Raw genomic sequence first — 20,293 nt, 5'->3', positions numbered from 1 at the left:
AAGAAACAAATAGTCTAAATGTAACAAGAGAAATGACAAAAATAAACATTTCAGTACCAAGGTTTTTCACGAGGTAAGAGTCAAACGAGTATTTTCTCATGGGCTGGGAAGGAAGAGGTGGAAATGGTACTGAAGGATGAAGAGATGATGATACCAATCTCCCACATTGGCATTTGAACATGTTCTCGAAAGCATGCTTTGCTCCGGCAAGTGGAAAGGGTTACAAATATTTTTATATCAGGAACACAAAATGTATAGACCAATTTTAAAATAAATTTTGCACTGTCTATATCCAGTAAAATAAATTTTATAATGTTATTGCTTTTATTTTATTGTTTTAGATAATTTGGTTTATGTTGCACTAAGTCTCATGATATAGGATTTTAAATAATTTTATTTTATTGTTTTTATAAGGAACCTTTCCTTTTAATCAGAAATAAAAATTTGATCCTCCATAATTCTTTTTTCCTAGCAACGCATTTATTGAAGCACCAAACTGTGAAATTCACCAACTGAGGCAAATAGATTATTTCACTCTACTATAACATGACGAAGAAAATTTCACATAAGAAAAAGGAAAGAATGTTTATCGATGATATTAATGCCCAAGGGCATACTTATTATATGCTCAATTAGGTAATCCATTTTTTTTAAGTGCAGTATCATAACAGTTACTCACACTTTCTAAGGTTATCTGACACCTAGATGCAACAAATGGAAGAACTAAGGAGGGATTCATTCTTGCTATACTACTAACCACGATCTATTGGTTTTAGCATCACTTCAACAAACAAAGCCCTTTCCAACTTTCCCAAGAAAAAGTCAGGGGATTTACTTTGGCTTGAGTTACTGAGAAGAAATAATTAGAGCTAAATGTTTCTATAAGGCAATCTGATATAACTTTCTTCATTTATATGAATATCATATAGTTTCTCAAGTTGGAGACACTTCTGGAAATTAATTATTAAGTATCGAAGAAATTATTCCAAGGAATAAATCCATCAACCTCCATTTGAACGATGATAATATCTAGAAAATCAAAGAATTTATCAGCAGAATGATAAAATAGAAAATTTAGAAAAATAATACACAGAAATTAGGATAGCATAGACTATATTGTTCTAGAAGATTTGCCAAGCGCTCAAAGAGCTCTTGCAGGAATATATATGTATCAATAAGATAGAGTTAAACTACTAAAGGATTAAAGTAGAACATGATACTATAGACTTCTGCTTGTGAAACTAGTGTGAAATAAACAATTGTTGAAAGTTAATGTGTTTTTTTTATGAAGAATGAGTTACCAGCAAAAGAAAGGAAGTTCCAATCAAGGCTTGGTCCGGATCAGAAATGAATTTTACATCAAGTGTCAAGTTGAACAAGAAATGGTTCCCAGATAACCTGTCACAACTACATTTAGCAATAATAATTTAGCAACATATAAAGCAAACTGCAATGACCAAAATGCCAATAATCTGACTTTATATACACAAGAATCAAAGCCATCAGAACCAAATTCAAAGAAACAAACATACCAAAATCTTGCTCATACCAATTTCATAGGGAGCCCACAAGCTTCCACTAACCAAACCATAACTCATCCATTATTGTAGCAAAAAATTAAATAAAAAATCCTTCAGATACATAACACAAACTTTGACACACCATAACAGTTGAGCATAGCAGACTGAGTTAAATGCCAGTTAACCAAAATTTTAAAAAAAGTTTCCTCCAGAAAAATTGCAAGCAAGTAGACTGAGTTCAATTTCAAGCAAAAGAAATCTAGTACATATCCCGAAAAATCACATCACATATATCAATAAAATTGTTACCTCCAACAGTTACAAAAATCTAAGATACCAACCAAGAAATGAAAGTTTCCAAAAAATAAAAGGGCTAGTTCAAAAGGCCCGCAGTTAATGATGGAGTTAAAAATTCCCATCACAGCATAAGAACAACTCCATGCATGCATCCACTAGATGATTGCATTCCAAGAGTACCACAATTAGATACTATACTACATCAATATGAGGCACAGAGTTTTCTTCTCTTACAATTCAGCAGCCAAGGAAAACTCAAAAATTTTGCAAAACCAACACAAGCATACTACAACACCCAAAAAATCAACATGAAAAACCCTCATTGTGCGACATATTAATTCATTACTAAGCTTGCAATTCTAGAATATGAGCATTACAAAAGATACATGGAGTGAATACCATAATACCGTCGAATTTGCTAATCCATCATTTCTCAAATTCTATAGAAAAATATTGAAAGTGACAGGTTCTAGAACACACGATGCACAAGAGCTAGTTGAAACAATACCGATTCTACCAAGTCAATCAAAATTTAGAGCTTCCTAATGAATACGATCCAAAATACAAAAGTAAATCCAAAGAGGAGTACCATCAATTAATAAATTGTTACCTGAAATAACAAAATCTTAAACAAATCTTACCTTGAAAAGAAGATAGTCTTCCATACATGCAGTGCCGCCAAACATAAAAAATAAGAGATACGTTTATGTTCAACAACATTAAATTCATTGTGCAAAATAGTAATGTGACAACAAGAAAACAAAACACAATAGAAAAAATACCATATAACTGATTCAAAGTCAAGTTAATATCACTACGAACCATATAAATTTCAGCAAGAACTTCATTGCGATTTCTTTGCCCAAGGACCTCAATAATTGCAGGGTCATCCATGTGCCTCTGTGCTTGGACCTTCGTCATCACTCCCAAGCTCAAGAATTGTTTTTCCAAAGGTTCCAACAACCTGCAAAGCCATAAGCCCTTCCTTATTCACAAAGATACCTGAGATAACAAGATCTTAAACAAATCTTATCTTGAAAAGAAGATAAATAGTCTTCCATACATGCAGTGCTGCCAACATAAAAAATATGAGATATGTTTATGTTCAACAACAACATTAAATTCATTGTGCAAAATAGTAATGTGACAATAAGAACACAAAACACAATAGAAAAAAATACCACATAACTGATGCAAAGTCAAGTTAATATCACTACGAACCATATAAATTTCAGCAAGAACTTCATTGCGACTTCTTTGCCCAAGGACCTCAATAATTGCAGGGCCATCCAGGTGCCTCTGTGCTTGGACCTTCGTCATCACTCCCAACCTCAAGAATTGTTTTTCCAAAGGTTCTAGCAACCTGCAAAGCCATAAGCCCTTCCTTATTCACAAAGATCCCTGAGATAAGAAAATCTTAAACAAATCTTACCTTGAAAAGAAGATAGTCTTCCATACATGCAGTGCCGCCAAACATAAAAAATATGAGATGCATTTACGTTCAACAACAACATTAAATTCATTGTGCAAAATAGTAATGTGACAATAAGAAAACAAAACACAATAGAAAGAAATACCACATAATTGATGCAAAGTCAAATGTTAATATCACTACGAACCATATAAATTTCAGCAAGAACTTCATTGCGACTTCTTTGCCCAATGACCTCAATAATTGCAAGGTCATCCATGTGCCTCTGTGCTTGGACCTTCGTCATCACTCCCAAGATCAAGAATTGCTTTTCGAAAGGTTCCAGCAACCTGCAAAGCCATAAGCCCTTCCTTATTCACAAAGATCCCAGAGATAACAAAATCTTAAACAAATCTTACCTTGAAAAGAAGATAGTCTTCCATACATGCAGTGCCGCCAAACATAAAAAATATGAGATACGTTTATGTTCAACAACATTAAATTCATTGTGCAAAATAGTAATGTGACAATAAGAAAACAAAACACAAGAAAGAAATACCACATAACTGATGCAAAGTCAAGTTAATATCACTACGAACCATATAAATTTCAGCAAGAACTTCATTGCGACTTCTTTGCCCAAGGACCTCAATAATTGCAGGGTCATCCATGTGCCTCTGTGCTTGGACCTTCGCCATCACTCCCAAACTCAAGAATTGCTTTTCCAAAGGTTCCAGCAAACTGCAAAGCCATAAGCCATTCCATACATGCAGTGCCGCCAAACAATAAAAAATATGAGATACGTTTATGTTCAACAACAACATTAAATTCATTGTGCAAAATAGTAATGTGACAATAAGAAAACAAAACACAATAGAAAGAAATACCACATAACTGATGCAAAGTCAAGTTAATATCACTACGAACCAGGGACCTCAATATAAATTTCAGCAAGAACTTCATTGCGACTTCTTTGCCCAGGGACCTCAATAATTGCAGGGCATCCATGTGCCCCTGTGCTTGGACCTTCGTCATCACTCCCATCCTCACGAATTGCTTTTCCAAAGGTTCCAGCAACCTGCAAAGCCATAAGCCCATCCTTATTCACAAAGATCCATGAGATAACAAAATCTTAAACAAATCTTACCTTGAAATGAAGATAGTCTTCCATACATGTAGTGCCGCCAAACAAAAAAAATATGAGATACGTTTATGATCAACAACATTAAATTCATTGTGCAAAATAGAAATGTGACAATAAGAAAACAAAACATAATAGAATACCACATATTGATGCAAAGTCAAGTTAATATCTCTACGAACCATATAAATTTCAGCAAAAACTTCATTGCGACTTCTTTGCCCAAGGACCTTAATAATTACGGGGCCATGTGCCTCTGTGCTTGGACCTTCGTCATCACTCCCAAGCTCAAGAATTGCTCTTCCAAAGGTTCCAGCAACCTGCAAAGCCATAAGCCCTTCCTTAATCACAAAGATCCCTGAGATAACAAAATCTTAAACAAATCTTACCTTGAAAAGAAGATCGCCAAGAAGTTCAATAGAGCTGTCATATACACCAATTATCACTAAAAAAGTAATTTTATTACCCAATTAAAATAAAAAAAACGGAGTAAGGATGAAAGTAAAAATGTTTAGAAACAAAGGTTGTCACATTATGCTCAACAGACATGGCTATCACTTAGTGTAGCATCACAAACCGATTCATTTTTATTAGCAAGCCTTGAAGAAGATGCTAAACATGAGATAAATGTACAAAGTTATGACTAATATAATCAACATACCATCCAAAATTACAGGTAGAACCACTAAGATGACGCCCAAGGATCTTGGCAAATGTTGTGTCATCATTGAAATTAGAGTTAAAAAGCGTTGCACTGGATTAATTAAAAAGAATGGAAAAAACAAAAAAACTAGAAATTTCCCTTAAAAAGTGTCAAATGCCCATCACAAAAAGAAGAAGACTTTTGGTGAGAACAATTTCGGATGATATCGAGAAGAAAGCGCTGAAAGTAATCCTTCACAAGGACAATCAAAACCTATAAAAGAATGAATTGTGATTGATGAACACAAAATTATTGTGATAACCAAAAATTATTTGAAATTACGCCACAATTAATAAATATTGTAGATTATACAAGTTTCTTTCAAGTCAAATTGTAGGTTACCCTATTAAACAACACAGCAAAAAATCATACATGAATGGAAATAAAAATTCCCCTCTAAAGACCAAAAATGAAAATCAAAGTGAAACATTCAATTTATTTACTAAAATTCAAGACAACTGAGATGGGGAGATTACTAGAAATGCATACTCTCTATATTTGATTTTCTAAAGTTATTTGCACATCATAACAACTTTATTCTTCATTTCACATGCATGGAGTATAATCTTGATTATTAACAATGATAATGAAGTTACCAATGTCATTGAACCTTGTCATCCTAATAAACATTTGTCTCTAAGATTCTCCTTTATCAATGATCGTTGATCACATAAAGTTAATTCGTCCACCAAAAGTGAAAATTTTACAACTAAGGAAATCATCTAAGTCTTTATTCTTTCACTATATGTGTGTTATTGTTTCTATTCTATTGTCCTTTACACCACCATCTATAAACCTCTATGTACTCTTTGTTGTTGTTGACCCACCACAAGAGGCAACTCCCTTATAGGTATATAGTCAACAATCACACAAAGAAGCCACTCCATCATCTTTAAAACTCTCCCATTCTTGAATCACTAATCATCATCCTTAATCCCCTACTAATTCTGACACTGTTTTTCCACAAATGTAAGCATTACAATTCCTATCCACTTTCTCATTTTATATATCCTATGAAATTGTCACCCAAATACTCTATCTTTATGTCTTCTTTATGTCTATGATTAAATTGTAAAAAATGTTTCAGAAGTACTTTTAAATCCAAGGTGGCAAAAATCTATAATCAATGAGATAAATCTCACAATTCTAATTGCTCTTTAGAGTTGGTCTCTCTTTATCTAGGAATGTCCACCATGGATAGCAAATGGATCTTCTTAGTTAATAATCACCAAACAACATTGTTGATCATCTCAAAACTCGACTAGTAGCTAAGGGCTATACTCACGACTATGGCATTAATTGAATATCGATAAATTCTATCTAGTGGCCAAGATTCACTCTGTCTAACCCTTCCTCTCTCTAGGATCTATATGAAACATCATACAAAATAAATAATCAAGCACGGGTGTTCAAATTATACCAAGTAAATAATATTCATCAGGATACCATATCAATTTTAGCAAACAAAGTTTCCAGTTACTAACCTGCAATTTCCCCTATGATTTTTAAAAGTAGATCTGAATGAAATGAGAATATGATCAAGATTTTCTAAGAAATAAATGACAAGATGAGTAATCAAATCAAAAGACAATTTTTGACGCATCAAAAACATCACAATCATAATTCATAGCACAAAAAATGCTCATCAAATAAATTTGTAAAGAGTAGCCATTACTTCCAACGCAAGCCTGTGTTCTCAAAGCCCAAGGAATGGATTTTGGATATTAACTTAATAATTTCTAACTCGCCTGATTCAGCACCTGAAGCCTTGAAAAATCTTCTCGATATTCCAGAGATACCTCAATAATAGCTTTTTGAGCTTGGTGGGAGCTGCATAGATATGCAGTGTAGGTGAGATTCAAATACTGCAGCAGTAAAAGTCATAACATGGGGAAGATATAATATTAAAAACTAACCTAGTGATAAATGTTGTGAATAAAACTGCATTCTAATTCTAAATTTATATAGAGTGAAGGAATGAATGTGCATGGTTAAAGCAATGTATATAAGACAAACAACATAAACAAGATAATAGAAGAATACACTACCACAGCCAAATTCCTAGGAATAGTTTGAGTTGAAAGAACTGAGTAACAACCTAGTAGTCCTAAATGATTTGGATCTTTTGAATCCTGAAATTTTGCTCGGAGTGAGGACACACTTGGAAACTAACGACAGCCATCGCTTCAACATTTTTGAAAGATGTCGCAAGCCTAAAGATTTAGAAAACAATGAAAAAATTATCTGAATTGATTGTTTTAGAAGTGACAAAACACAACAAATATAAATAGTCTGAATAGAAATTAATGAACTAATAAACTTAAGAACTTCAACTAGTAAGGGTTTACTTTACATTGTACTCTTATCATACTCATGTTCAATGCCAACACTCTCCAAATGGATACTTAATATCACTATTGATCGTGCTTAAGAATTTTAAGAAATAATTTGTACAGAACAATTTCAATGCCACCATCGGGTGGAATGATTTCACACTCCTTGACTGTTAATAAAAACTAAATGGTTCCTACTACTTATCAATGGTCAGTTTCAAACCATCAATATCATTGCCATGATTATTCTGACATCGCATAGGGGGTGTTGGGGTAATTCTCTCACCTTAGTATCATTTTTAAAATTTCTCAAAAACTATAAATACACAAAGTATTAAGTTTAGGTGAAGATAAAAAATATTTATTAATATATATTGTCATCCGTGTAAAACCGGTGATATGATGATTGCGATAATCTCCACGTGTTTTGCATGTATGCTTTGTCAATAAGTGCCCATCTTGGCCTACAAGAATGCTATAGTAAGTCTCGATAATATTGAGTTTTGTATTCCAAAAAGACAAAGAATACATAAGAGCAAGTACCTTTTTTTCCAAGCATGACTCCAATTTCTATACCTAATTGTGACTTGACAAGAAAATCAACATTTGGAGCAGATTGAAATAATAGTGATTCTACCTAGTCAATCAACATTTGGAGCTTCCAATAGAATACGATCCAAAATACAAATATGTATCCTTAAAACCACATATATCAATTAAATTGTTACCTGAAGTAATTCTAAAAAACTTATATTTAAAAAAACAAGCTCCCAAATCACAAAAGGTCATGCAGGAAATTACTACTAAAAGCTCCAATAGCATCATGAAGACAGCTCCATGTATGCATCCACTGGAATCAATTCCACAACTTCGCCCTAAAAATATCTCTATAGTTAAATCAATGTAGAAAACTAATGTAATTGTTCTACTAGGTAAAGTAAAACCATCAAAGATCTTCAATCATCCACCACAAAGGGGTGATGATTTATTTTGTTGAATAAAATTGATAATTTTGTTATGGGCAAGTTATGTAGAAAATGTTATAAACATCATTTTAGACTAAAGATTTCTAAATGAACAATGAGAAACTAGCTAAAACATAAAGGAAGAATAAAAAATTGATCCCATTTTAAACCCACATATTCCTTATCTCCTCTTATACCCGATGGGTTCAATCATAATTTGTATTCAACAATTCAATTTATTTATTTTATTAAATTAAAATCCTAAAAAAAAATTAAAAACCTTTATAAAAATTTATACTTAAAATAACAAAGGCATAATAAAAAATCAATAAAAATGATAAGATACGAAGGAAAAGAGTGAATAATAATAGTAAATTAGAATACTATTAATACAAATTAAAAACACGAGATGCACAAAGATAAAGAACAATAATATGATAACGTTCAAATACACTCAAACAATAAATAAAAATAAGAAGTACTTGCTAAATGGAAACCCCAGGTGTGTGTGCAATGGAAGTACCTTCAAGTATGTCAAGATGTGGAGAAAGTACACACACCTAATAAGATGATAAACTAAAAAGGATGGAACTGCTTACAGATTCATAAAATGACAATACTATATAAAATTGGTAAATAAAAGCATAAATGCTCGATGTATGTTTATTTGTGTGTTTTAACTCTCATGTAAAATAGGATACTATATTCATACTCAATGGACTTTGTACAAATGTTTACTTTTTGTAAGTAATAAACATGGCTATTAGGGTGAAGGCAAGGATTACATTAAATTAATGTTTGCTCAATGAACATAAGAACCATGCTTCTTCTCCATGATCATATTTTTATAACATGAACAAATTCTTGGGAATTCACAACTTTTGCAATTCTTCCTAATGTTTGGTGTAACGACGGTTAGCACATTCAATGATTTTTAACTTATGGTTGCATATTAGCTTTACAATTTCATAGGCAATTTCTATTAAAATAGCTTTATAAGCTAAACCATAATCTGTGAACACGTAACTTCTGAAATCTACAAGATACTAAAAGAAAAAAAGTTCCATAATATTAGATGAGAAATTCTATTTTTAATCAAGGTGGAAACTATTTAAGATATTGATTACTTTTAGATAAGAGAGGAGCATAAATGTTCAATTCTTATATTAAAACAAACCCATAAATGTGTGCGCGTTTATGCATGTGTATTGAATTCAACTTGCAAGTAGACTTTAAAAGTAACAATTAATGTTTTCTCTGAAATAAGTAATAAATCATGTTAAAAATTATAGGATCAAGGCAACAATTGCATGAAATAAATTTTGCTACAGCAAAAATAAGAACCATGTTATTCTACAATGGCATCCATGCTTGGAAAGTTTTGCTACATTTCTTACCTAAATGTTCCGGAATTATATCTCCATAATTTACATTATTACCTAAACATATGTTAAGGAATTCACAACTTTGGACAGCTACTACTACCCTCTTTCTAATGTTTTAACAATGGTTGGCACCTTCAATGATTTGAAGCTATGGTTATGTATTAGCTTACAATTTCAGAAGCATCTTCCACAGTAATACGTTTAGAGTTTAGACCCTAATGCGTTCAGTGAAGATACTAAATAAACAAAATACTAGATGAAAAAAGTTTCAAAATATGAGATGAAAATTTTCATTTTTAAGCAAGGTGGGAACATTTTAAGATAGCTTGAGGAGTTTTAGTTTAGTTTTTACAATATTTATTATAGCTATTTAAGATATTGTATTAAGAAGTTGTAAACTTGCAGAATGGGTAATAAGTGATTGTGCTTGCTGAATAAATGCATAGTGAGTAATGTTCCTTTGAGCTTGCTTGGCCCAACAAGTGCAAAGGTAGCTCATCTTGAATAAATTTTCTGTGCCACTGTTGTTGCTAAGCTGTATTTGTACATAAATTTATATGAGAGGTCAATACGTGATAATATAACCACTTGGCCAACTCTTTATTAGAAAAAAAAATCACTTAACCAATTGATTAAAGGATCATGCAAGGAACATTTGAATCAAAGCCTCGAGGTGAGATGCCTAAGGCAAAAAAGTACTCAACCAAAAGAACAAATAGTATGACAAAAATTGATGGCCAAATCTAAAATAGTATATAGTCTAGGTGTTGAATATTTGGATTGAACTTAACTATTACCAACCACTTAAGTGAATGTTGGAATGATCTAGACTAAAAGTATGGTTAACTTCACAACTTACACGAATTAAAACCACCATTGTTATCGCAAATAAAAATGCTAGTGCACTTGCTACTCAATTTGAAACACCATACAACTGTTTAAATAATAGAAGTCCATTAATAAAATCCAAGAGTAAAAATAATTAGTTGTAAAGCCAAACTCAATTACTAAAGTGTAAAAATAGCAACCTACACTACTTATCAATTATACGATAAGCACAACCATATTTAATCTATCCATTAGAGTTTGTTCAGTTTCTCTGAATGTAAATTTTTTAAAACAAACGTAGTCAAATGCAAGTTACTGTCAGTAGCAAAAATGACTAATAAAACTAGTTTAGAAAAATAAAAACAACCAAACAAGTTTGTGTTCAAATGATCTCTAACAAAAATGTTAGCCCAAAAGTAAATGATCTAAAAAATAACATGTTCAAGATATTATGATCATATTTGATTTGCATAACATGCATCTTGACACTAGTCATACATAAGAGTTTGGATTTACTTAGAAGATCCTAACAGTTTGGATAGTTTCTTGATGAATTCTAGATATAGAATCTAGCTCGGTGCTACAGTAAACTGCAAATGGGCGAGTCAGAGTTCTTTACATAATTTTCTGTGAAACTTGGTAGGATAGCACAAAATCAACACCTCCCTCCCTGATCTGTAAATGGATTCAATTTCTTCAACGAATAACAATGATCCAAAAAGATCTCATTGATGGAATCTTAATCTGTGGCAGGTTTAGGGGGAGAAATTATGATTACCTGCTAATTTCTTCGATCAGTGAAACCAATAGAATCATCCATCACGGTTTAAAGAATTCTAGACCACCCTGGTCAATGAAAAACTAAAAACATTCCAATCAGTAAAGTCATATGGGAAAAAAACCACCAGCCAGATTAAATTTACGATAGCTGATATCTCTCACCGGACAAGAAATATCGTGGTCTGGAATGGGGGCACAACTCAGAACAAAAGATCTTGTGAGGAAGATGAACGGAGATTATCCATCGCCAGAGAGGAGAGGAGACTTACAAGTTGCCCGCGCTGCAAGGGGAGAAAACAGATCGACCATTCGCGAGATGAGGCGATCGCGTGACGTTCGGGAGCTCCAGAGAGGGCCGCTCGGGAGGAGAGCGACACGGGAGAGAAGGGTTTAGGGTTTAGAGAAGGGCATCAGGATGACTCAACGGCCACAATTATTATGGGTCGTAACAGGATGACTCAACGGCTAGGGCGTAACGGGTACGACGATTCTTATAGCTCGTATGACTAACGGCTACAATTCTTAAACTCGGTTTAATCATCTAATAACCTTAATGCCTAAATTCAACAGAGTTTAATTTTATCCAAAATTGGGATATTTTTATATAAACACAATTTTTTTTAGATAAAAAATTATCTCAAAATTTATAATAAAAAGATTTTTTTTAGCACACAATCATTAAGAATACATACCATATAATAAAATAGATATAGATTATATTTGACCTTCATGAGTTAGGGTTGAATTAGCCCCCACATTAACAATAAGTAAGTCAACAAATTAGTTAACCGTTAATTCAATTGGACGAATTAGAATTGTAATTAACTCATCTAGAGGGTCGCTTGGGGCGACACAGGGAGAAAAAAGCATCAGGATGACTAAAATTGGGGTTATAATTCTTAAACTTGATTCAATCAATTTGGTTTATAATAACCTTAATGGCTAAATCAAATTCAACCTTGGAGTTTGATTTTATCAAAATCAACCCTTATACATCGCCAAAGTAACCCTAATCAATCAAAAATATATTTACTAAACTCAATCAATACATTTAATATTATTTATTAAACTATGTTGTTATTTTCTTTTTTTTATTGTAAAATGTATATAAGAGTGAAACAATATTTAAAACAATTTAGTTAAAATTAATTTGAACAATTTGATATTTTTTTATATAAATGTTAACTTATTTAATAAAAAATTATTTCAAAATTTAAATTCTTTGTAATGATAAAAAAAAAGAAATTAAATTTTTAACACACAATCATTGTGAGCTCATACTATATAATAAAATAGTATAACTATGTTACATTAGGCATCCACTGGTTGGAGTCGAATCATCTCAGTTTGAATCATAATCTTATCGATAGATTGGTTAATCGTTGACTTAATTGGATAGGGGTTAATCAATCCATCAAATTTAAACATGAACTAATGGTTTAAATTATCGATTGAGAGATTTTTTTAAAAATAATTGTTGGACTATTTGAGTGATTATTTTAATGATCATAATTATTTGATCAATTTTCAATCAATAATTATATTTAATTGATCGTTGTTTCCCAAACTCTATAAATAAACTACTATATTCATTATTTTTAAAACAAATACTTTATTCTTATCTCTCAATTCTCAAAGCTCAATTATTTTCAACTTCTCATCTTTATTTCAAGTGATAGAAGTTCATCTTAATCTTAAAAAGGTAAGGTCATAAGGCGAAGGTAATTTTAAAATTAAACCTCAATTATTGAATTTAACAATAATGTGTTATAGTTTCATTTCCAATATTTGAGATGCAGAAAATATAAAAAAAATTCCAGATTCAAGAAACTCTCCCTTTTAAAATCATCTGTTTATATTAAATATTTGAGAAAAAACACTCTTTTGTTTAGAGATACCTACAAAATATAAATTTATAATGTATCTTACAAATTTTAATTGAGTTTGCAGTAAACCAGTTTCAAAAATAATTATTTAGATTTTTATCAAAAATATAGATGTGCCTATTCTAATTTATTGTAATATTTTAATATTGAATTAAGAGAATTATTAGTTATATTTATTTATATGGAATATCTTTCTTCTAGTTTTAATTTTAAATGTATATTTGAGGAGTTTTTACCAAGAATCATTTAATCTAGTTGTTAAATGTTGAAATTGTTTTTTTTTATATGTGGTCAATTTTAGTATGTTGAAATAATAGGTAGATATTATGAAATAGAGCATCTACATCAGATACCCTATTTAAAAATTTTACCTTAAATTTTGGATATGCTAGCTAAAAAATCTTTACATCATCTACCCTATCAATTCTCTAAATTATGCATTTATGAACAGTACTTTTTTAAATTTAAGGAATGGATTTCATTCCTTAAGCATCATAGAAGAGAGAAGAAATAGAGAAGTTGATATATGGTGTATTGAAATATGAATATTCAAATTTAATAAAGTAAATTTTACTCTAAATTATACATTTTAGATAGGGAAACTGATGTGGATGCTTTAAATAAAATCTAAAAATTTTCATATGATGTGTCAATACATATATATTATTATAAGATTCATTCAATATATATACTTGTATTTTTTTTAGAAAATGCTAATCATATAAATGTACATTTATTCTTGTACAAATAGAACATATGTAATAAAATTTATGAAATTTTAAAAGTTTTAGTATTATCCTACTTCTTATTTAGTTGCAATGAATTTTTACAATATAATTTTAATTTTAAATGAATGTAGCACTAATGATTTTTTTTTTTATTGTAGTATGTTAGCAATGAAAGTAAAATAAGAAAAATATTTTTATTATCATCTTAACATTTATTTAGTTTCATTTACTTAAATTAGATATTTTACATGAAAGGTTGTTATATATTATGATGATTTAATATCATTTAAAGATTCTTGTTTTTCCGGATTTGGCTTTTATTTTACAAAATATTAAACATAATTTATATGGTATTTTCAAAATTATATTTTAAAATATAAATTAGAAAGTAATGGATGTGGATAAAACACCGAGTATCAGTCACAAAAGCACAACTTCTATTATGAGAATGGACAAGATGTCCATGAATATCTAAAATTTAGATAAAAATTTAATAATGATTTTATAACTTCCTTAGATTTCAGTAAAATAGATAATGAGTGAGGTTTTGATATTATATGATAGTGAACATATAAGATCCAAAGTTATCTCATTATCTCTATTATAGCATAGGTTCCAACCATTTTAAAATAAATATTCAGTTCTAGGAATAATATCTTAGATGAAGGACAATTTGAAAGGAATTTTTTTCTCCTAGAATTCTAGGAACAAAAGGAATTCATACAGAAAAAATATGAATTTAGTTATATCAAAAACATGGTATAATAACATGAAGCATAAAACTTGATTGAAGAGTTATCATTATCTTTAACGTTGTCTAAGCAATCCAAAAATCCTCAAGTAAGAAGAAGTAGCGAAAGCAAAGAGAGAACATCTTCCAAGAGAATTAAGGAGTGACGGCGCCGCAAAACTTTTTGTTGATAAGGAACAAGAAGTTAAGTCAAGATATCTATGTTGGAATGTATACTAAAAGCCTAGCTTTTGTAAACATTTATTTTGAAATAAAGAATCACATTGGTCAAAATGTCTACATTTTATAGTTGTTCAATTAATTTATATTATTGATAACATGGTGTGTGGTGTCACACACAGAAGATCATGTTATCGGTTCTTTATAAATTATAAACAGTAGCTTGCGACTAAGATGGAAAGGAACAAACCATTGGAATAGTCGTAGTGTAATTGGGTATTGGTTTATCTTGACTAATAAATTACACTAGTACACTTTGAGTGTATTGAGCAGGACCATTTAAGGTAAGTTCTTTTTATACTGACTTAATAAAAGAACAAGACCTTAGTTATTATGGAAGTGTGTGCTCTTAATCCTAATATAATAACAAGCACATATATTTAGTATTTATTTCTTTGACTTATCAATGGGTGAGATTTAGCTCGACAAATCAATAGGTCAGATAAGTTGGGAAATGATATTACTTATAGTGTGTGTTGTTGATTATAGAATGAAACTGTGTCCTAGTAATTTAGGTTGAGAATGTCCCCAATAAGAGCTCATAAGGATTGTCATGTTAAACCCTGCAGGTGGACTTAGTCCAACATGACGATGAGGTTGAGTGGTACTACTCTTGGACTAAGATATTAATTAAGTGAGTTATCAATAACTTATTTAATTAGTGGACATTCGACATCTTAAATACAGGGAGACTAACACACTCATAATAAGAAGGAGCCCAAAACGTAATTTGGGATTGGTGCGGTAGTTCAATAATAATTCTTTAGTGGTATGAATTATTATTGATGAAATTAAGTTGGGTGTTCGGGGCGAACACGGGAAGCTTAATTTCATCGGGAGACCAAAACCAATTGCTCCTCTCGGTCCCTATCGTAGCCTCTTGTATATAGAGAAGTATACCCACCTATACCCACTTCTCTACCCACTCTTTGGTGGCTGGCCAAGCTAGCTTAGTACCCAAGCTAGGGCCGGCCAAGACCAAAAGATGGAGCCAAGTTGTGTGGCCGGCCCTAGCTTGAACCCAAGCTTGGTATGGCCGGCCACATCAAGTTAAAAGGATTATATTTTATGTAAAATCTTCTCTTGTGTGGAGCCCATGGTTTAAAATAAAGTTTAAAATTTAAAATCTTTCCTTATTTGGAACTAAAAGGAAGATTTAAATTTTGACAAAACTTTCTTTTTTAGTAACCATGTTCATGAATTAAAAGAGAGTTTTAAAAAATTATAATTTTTTCCTTTTATAGCTTTCTACAAAAGATTAAAAGAAAGATTTGAAATCTTTCCTTATTTGTATAATTAAAAGGAGGATTTTAATTTAGAATAAAACTTTCCTCTTTTGGAATTAATCTACATGTTTTAATAGAGAGGTTTTAAATTATAAAAGATTTCCTTTTTAACCAACCATGAAGGGAATTTTAATAGAGAAATTTTATTTTAAAATTTTCGGAAACAAATTCGGAAGTTTTAATTCTTGTGTGAATAAAACTTTCCTTGTTTGGAGCTTGTAGGTGGCCGACCATGATATGTGAGAAAAGGAAATTGGTTTTTAATCAATTAAATTTTCCTTTTCATGGTAAAGAAAATAAGGAAGCTTTTATTTAAATTTTCCTTATTTGCCAAGATCAATGATTATAAAAGAGAGGGTAGGGGTGCCTTCATGGGATATGACTTTATTCTTTTCTCCCTCCCTCTCTTCCTTGGTGGTCGGCTATTGTTTTAAGCTCTTCTCCTTTTCTCTTCCTCCTTTTAGCCGGCGGCATCAACACAAGAAGGAGTTTTTGGTGGTCGGTTCTAGCTAGGAGAAGAAGGAGAGAAAGGAGGCTTTGTTTCATGCATCCCTTGGAGTTTAGTGGTGGTGGTCGAACCTCTACATCCTTGGAGGAGTCTTGGTGACCGAAACTTGGTGAGGAAGAAGAAGGCCTTGGGTGGTTCTCATCTCGGTAGATCGTTGCCCACACAACGTCCGAGATAAGAAGAGGAATACGGTAGAAGATCAAGAGGTCATTGCATACAAAGAAAGGTATAACTGGTAATTATTTTCCGCATCATGCTAATTTTTCTTTGTATGAATTCCAAACACAAGAGGCATATGATTCTAGAGTTTCGAATTTGTGATTCGAGTTTGTTTTTTTTTTATTTTTCAAATTTGTGATTCGATTGTTCTTTTTTGTTAAACCTAATGTTATTTTAGGAAATTAAATATTTAATTTTGTTAAGAGGTTTTGTCGAGGCATTGGTGGATGCTCCTATACCCAAGAAGGTCATGTGTCTCGCCATGTTTGACTTGGGAACCGATTTCCGAAATAGATATTTAATTGAATTTGTAACATAGGTTGATTTGGATCAATAGTGTTAAGTTCCGCTTGCGATCCAAATCTAAACCATTAAGAACAGATAAGTTAAATTTGGAATCAATAATGTTAAGTTCCGTTTGCGATTCCTAATTTAATTTCTAAAAAATACAATAGGTTGTTTAGGACAGGTTCGACACTTGTACAAAATTTTTATACAGTGGAACCGGCACGATCTTCCTAATGACCAACCAACAATTGGTATCAAAGCTAGGGTTTGCCCTGTGTGTTTGGTTTTCAATTTAATTATGCACATGTCATACATAATTTAGGCAGGATAATAGTAGGATATGCTAACTCTGTGGTTGCAGACTCCAACTATTATAGCTTATAGATGTTGTGTGTGATTGGACCCTTAGACATGTCAAGGGCATTTTATTGTGTGTGCATGATTGTAATATTAAATACAGCAGGAGCTGTATTAGTTATTAGGATTTTACATTTTTGTTTCGATCTAGATTACATGTACATTTCCTTGTGGAATATAGGATCGATATATGTAAAATTCTATTTTTGTCCCGGATCGTATCCTTGCGAGGCGTGGTGCTATTAAAGGACCAGAGGCGCAGCGGAAAAGGAAACTTGATGGACCCGAGGACATGATTCATAGGGCTGGCAGCACGCGAAGGACAGTGATAGAAGAAGTCATAATAGTTGGAAAATTAATTTCCATATTTATTGTTTTTATTTACTTTAATGTGTGTGTGTGTGTGTGCATGTGATGTATGTTAGCATAGGTTAAAATTCCTCACTTTAAATAACTAAGTGGGAGAGAGATTTTTAAATAAATCCCACGGTCTCTATTATTGGCTTGTAAGTGATGCAACAAGCTTGCGTGTTGGCTCTGAGTGCCTCCCTCCACAACGGATGGGTTTGTTTGTCACGCCCCAGGTAGTCCCTGTCCGAAGAAATTTCGGCAGCATCTCCCCTGTACGGTGGACAATATGAAGCTCAGTATACATATATCAATACCTCGGCCACACTCGGCCGGAACAATACAGACAAATAGTAAAACAATCCACGCAGTTATATTCAATATTTCTACACATATATAATATATGATCAATCCACGCAGTTTAATAAGGAAAGACGATATAGAACCCCGAAGATATATGTAAACAGCCTACTCCACTACAACGAAGAAAACAAATCCACGAAGTAATGAAAATACAACCGCAGCGGAAAACCAAAAGTAGTAAACCCGAATGTTCAATGTAAAGTCCACAATACAAACCCACAATACCAGTATATAAGATGCAAAAGCAAAATATAATCCGACACGGAAAATCCTCGCGATAATGGGGCTAGCGACTGGAATATCTCCCGACGGCCTCAACCTGAAAAATAGTAACAACGGGGTGAGTTCAAAGAACTCAGCAGGTAATCCAATAGATATGTACAGCAACATATAACTACCAGTAATATCCAAGGTACAGTCTCCTAAACCATAGGACCTACAGTACAGTCTCCTAACAATATAACAGGTATGCATAGCTGAATAAACTGTAATGAGTAACCAGAAGCATGTAATACAGTTTACAGCAAGAATAATAAGAAATGCATAACTGAAATAAACTGTACTCACCTGCGAGGCTTGGGCGAATGACTGTGGACATACACAGATAAAGATAGTCAGAACAAATACGCATGTATCCTGTATGCATGTCAATCATATGCAGTCACCCAAGTGCATCATCCAATATGCAACAATCACAATAAATGCAATCTGTGCATATGATGCAATATGACATGGTCACCCCTGACGCCAGTCAGTATCTCACACACAATGGTGAGACCGCGTGGGTAGGGCTGTGACACCGTGCACTCTGCCGTCACTACCCCTGAAGAGTGACCGAGTGGACGGGATGCTGTCGGAGTACACCTATCCTCCTACCTCAAACATAGTGAGGGAGCGCAATGCTCTCAACTCCCGGTACGCGATGACGGGGAGGGATCCCGGCTGCAACCCCGCTGTATCGTGCTACCCATGAGCACCCCGGCGGTGCACCACCGAGCAACCTGCCATACACACCCTGAGTGCTGTGCCACTACCCATGCAGTAGACACGTTGTGTGCAGGCCCTCATGTAGCCGGCCGACGAGCTCAACAATAATGGAGTCGTCCATCGCCCAGCATGCAATCATGCGGTATGGTGCATGCGGCTACAGAATGTCATACCTGAACGTATCCTCCTCCATATACGTAGGTGCCAAAAAGGTAAACGTAGATACATAACAGAGATATAAACAACATGAATCCAACAATATATAACAAGTATCTCCAGCATCTAATCATGGGTAGATAAGCACTATAAGTAACCATAACCACGAACACATATACACATGGCAAGAGATAAAAGTAAACCAGACTAATGTAAAACATCTAACAGTAGCAGCATGTGATAGGTATCAACTAAGCTAGGACCAGGGAAGAAATAAATCTACCATCTATCACTAGTAACTATATATAAACTATACATATCATAAGACAGTATCAAAAGATAAGTCAAAGGGTACCCGCCTCAAATAGAAGGTACAATCCAAACCCGAAGTCGAGACGCCCGTCTCGAATCAGAGTCCTGTGTCAAGCAAACAGTATTATTTAGCTAAATCAAATGAATAGCCAAATAAAATCCCTAAAACTAAATTAGGGTAAAACCCTAATCAACACAATCACAACCTACTTAATTAAATCTAGCGGTCAATTAGGGTTAGTTACCTAATCCCTAATCACCAATAGATTAGAAATCTAAACTTAGATTAAATCAAATAGTTGATTAGGGTTAATCGTCTTAACCCTAATTATTTCATTAGATTAATCTAAGCAATTAAGTCTAATCACAATCAACATAACCCTACTGCAATTCTACACATCATGTATCAACTAATCATGGATTAATCCAATATATTCCTAATCCAATACATGCCTAATTCATCAACAATATGAATCGATTACCATACACCTTACCTCCAGCTACTGTTGATGCTGGATTAAG

The 20,293-nt window shown here is 32.6% G+C and overlaps 1 protein-coding gene across 50 annotated transcripts in view; it reads right to left on the bottom strand.

Annotated features, from left to right (window-relative positions):
- Positions 1–11,817, bottom strand: part of LOC122052105 — a 31,201-nt gene extending 19,384 nt beyond the window's left edge. For 18 of the 50 annotated variants that reach the window (XR_006131850.1, XR_006131853.1, XR_006131843.1 and 15 more), the window contains exons 1-12: positions 11,526–11,817; positions 11,362–11,444; positions 11,203–11,258; positions 7,171–7,285; positions 6,821–6,902; positions 4,552–4,689; positions 4,376–4,401; positions 4,124–4,306; positions 3,828–3,969; positions 3,648–3,673; positions 3,437–3,578; positions 3,250–3,266 (exon numbers count right to left, since the gene is read on the bottom strand). Coding sequence is in view for 2 of the 50 variants with exons in the window: in XM_042613510.1 (XP_042469444.1) it covers positions 3,250–3,266; positions 3,437–3,578; positions 3,648–3,673; positions 3,828–3,969; positions 4,124–4,306; positions 4,376–4,401; positions 4,552–4,689; positions 6,821–6,902; positions 7,171–7,285; positions 11,203–11,258; positions 11,362–11,399 (965 nt within the window). In the remaining 48 variants the exon portion in view is untranslated. Of the gene's footprint in view, positions 1–57; positions 202–1,301; positions 1,408–2,458; positions 2,476–2,639; positions 2,782–3,038; positions 3,181–3,249; positions 3,276–3,436; positions 3,579–3,647; positions 3,674–3,827; positions 3,970–4,123; positions 4,307–4,375; positions 4,402–4,551; positions 4,690–6,820; positions 6,903–7,170; positions 7,286–11,202; positions 11,259–11,361; positions 11,445–11,525 lie in introns of all 50 variants that reach the window. The other 32 variants (XR_006131813.1, XR_006131821.1, XR_006131822.1 and 29 more) reach the window with 8 other exon arrangements.
- Positions 11,818–20,293: the final 8,476 nt, after the last annotated feature.

This window comes from Zingiber officinale, chromosome 3A (assembly GCF_018446385.1).
Source record: "Zingiber officinale cultivar Zhangliang chromosome 3A, Zo_v1.1, whole genome shotgun sequence".
Taxonomy (NCBI): domain Eukaryota; kingdom Viridiplantae; phylum Streptophyta; class Magnoliopsida; order Zingiberales; family Zingiberaceae; genus Zingiber; species Zingiber officinale.
The sequence above is the reverse complement of the archived record's forward strand: the minus strand, read 5'-3'. Positions and strand labels throughout refer to the sequence as shown.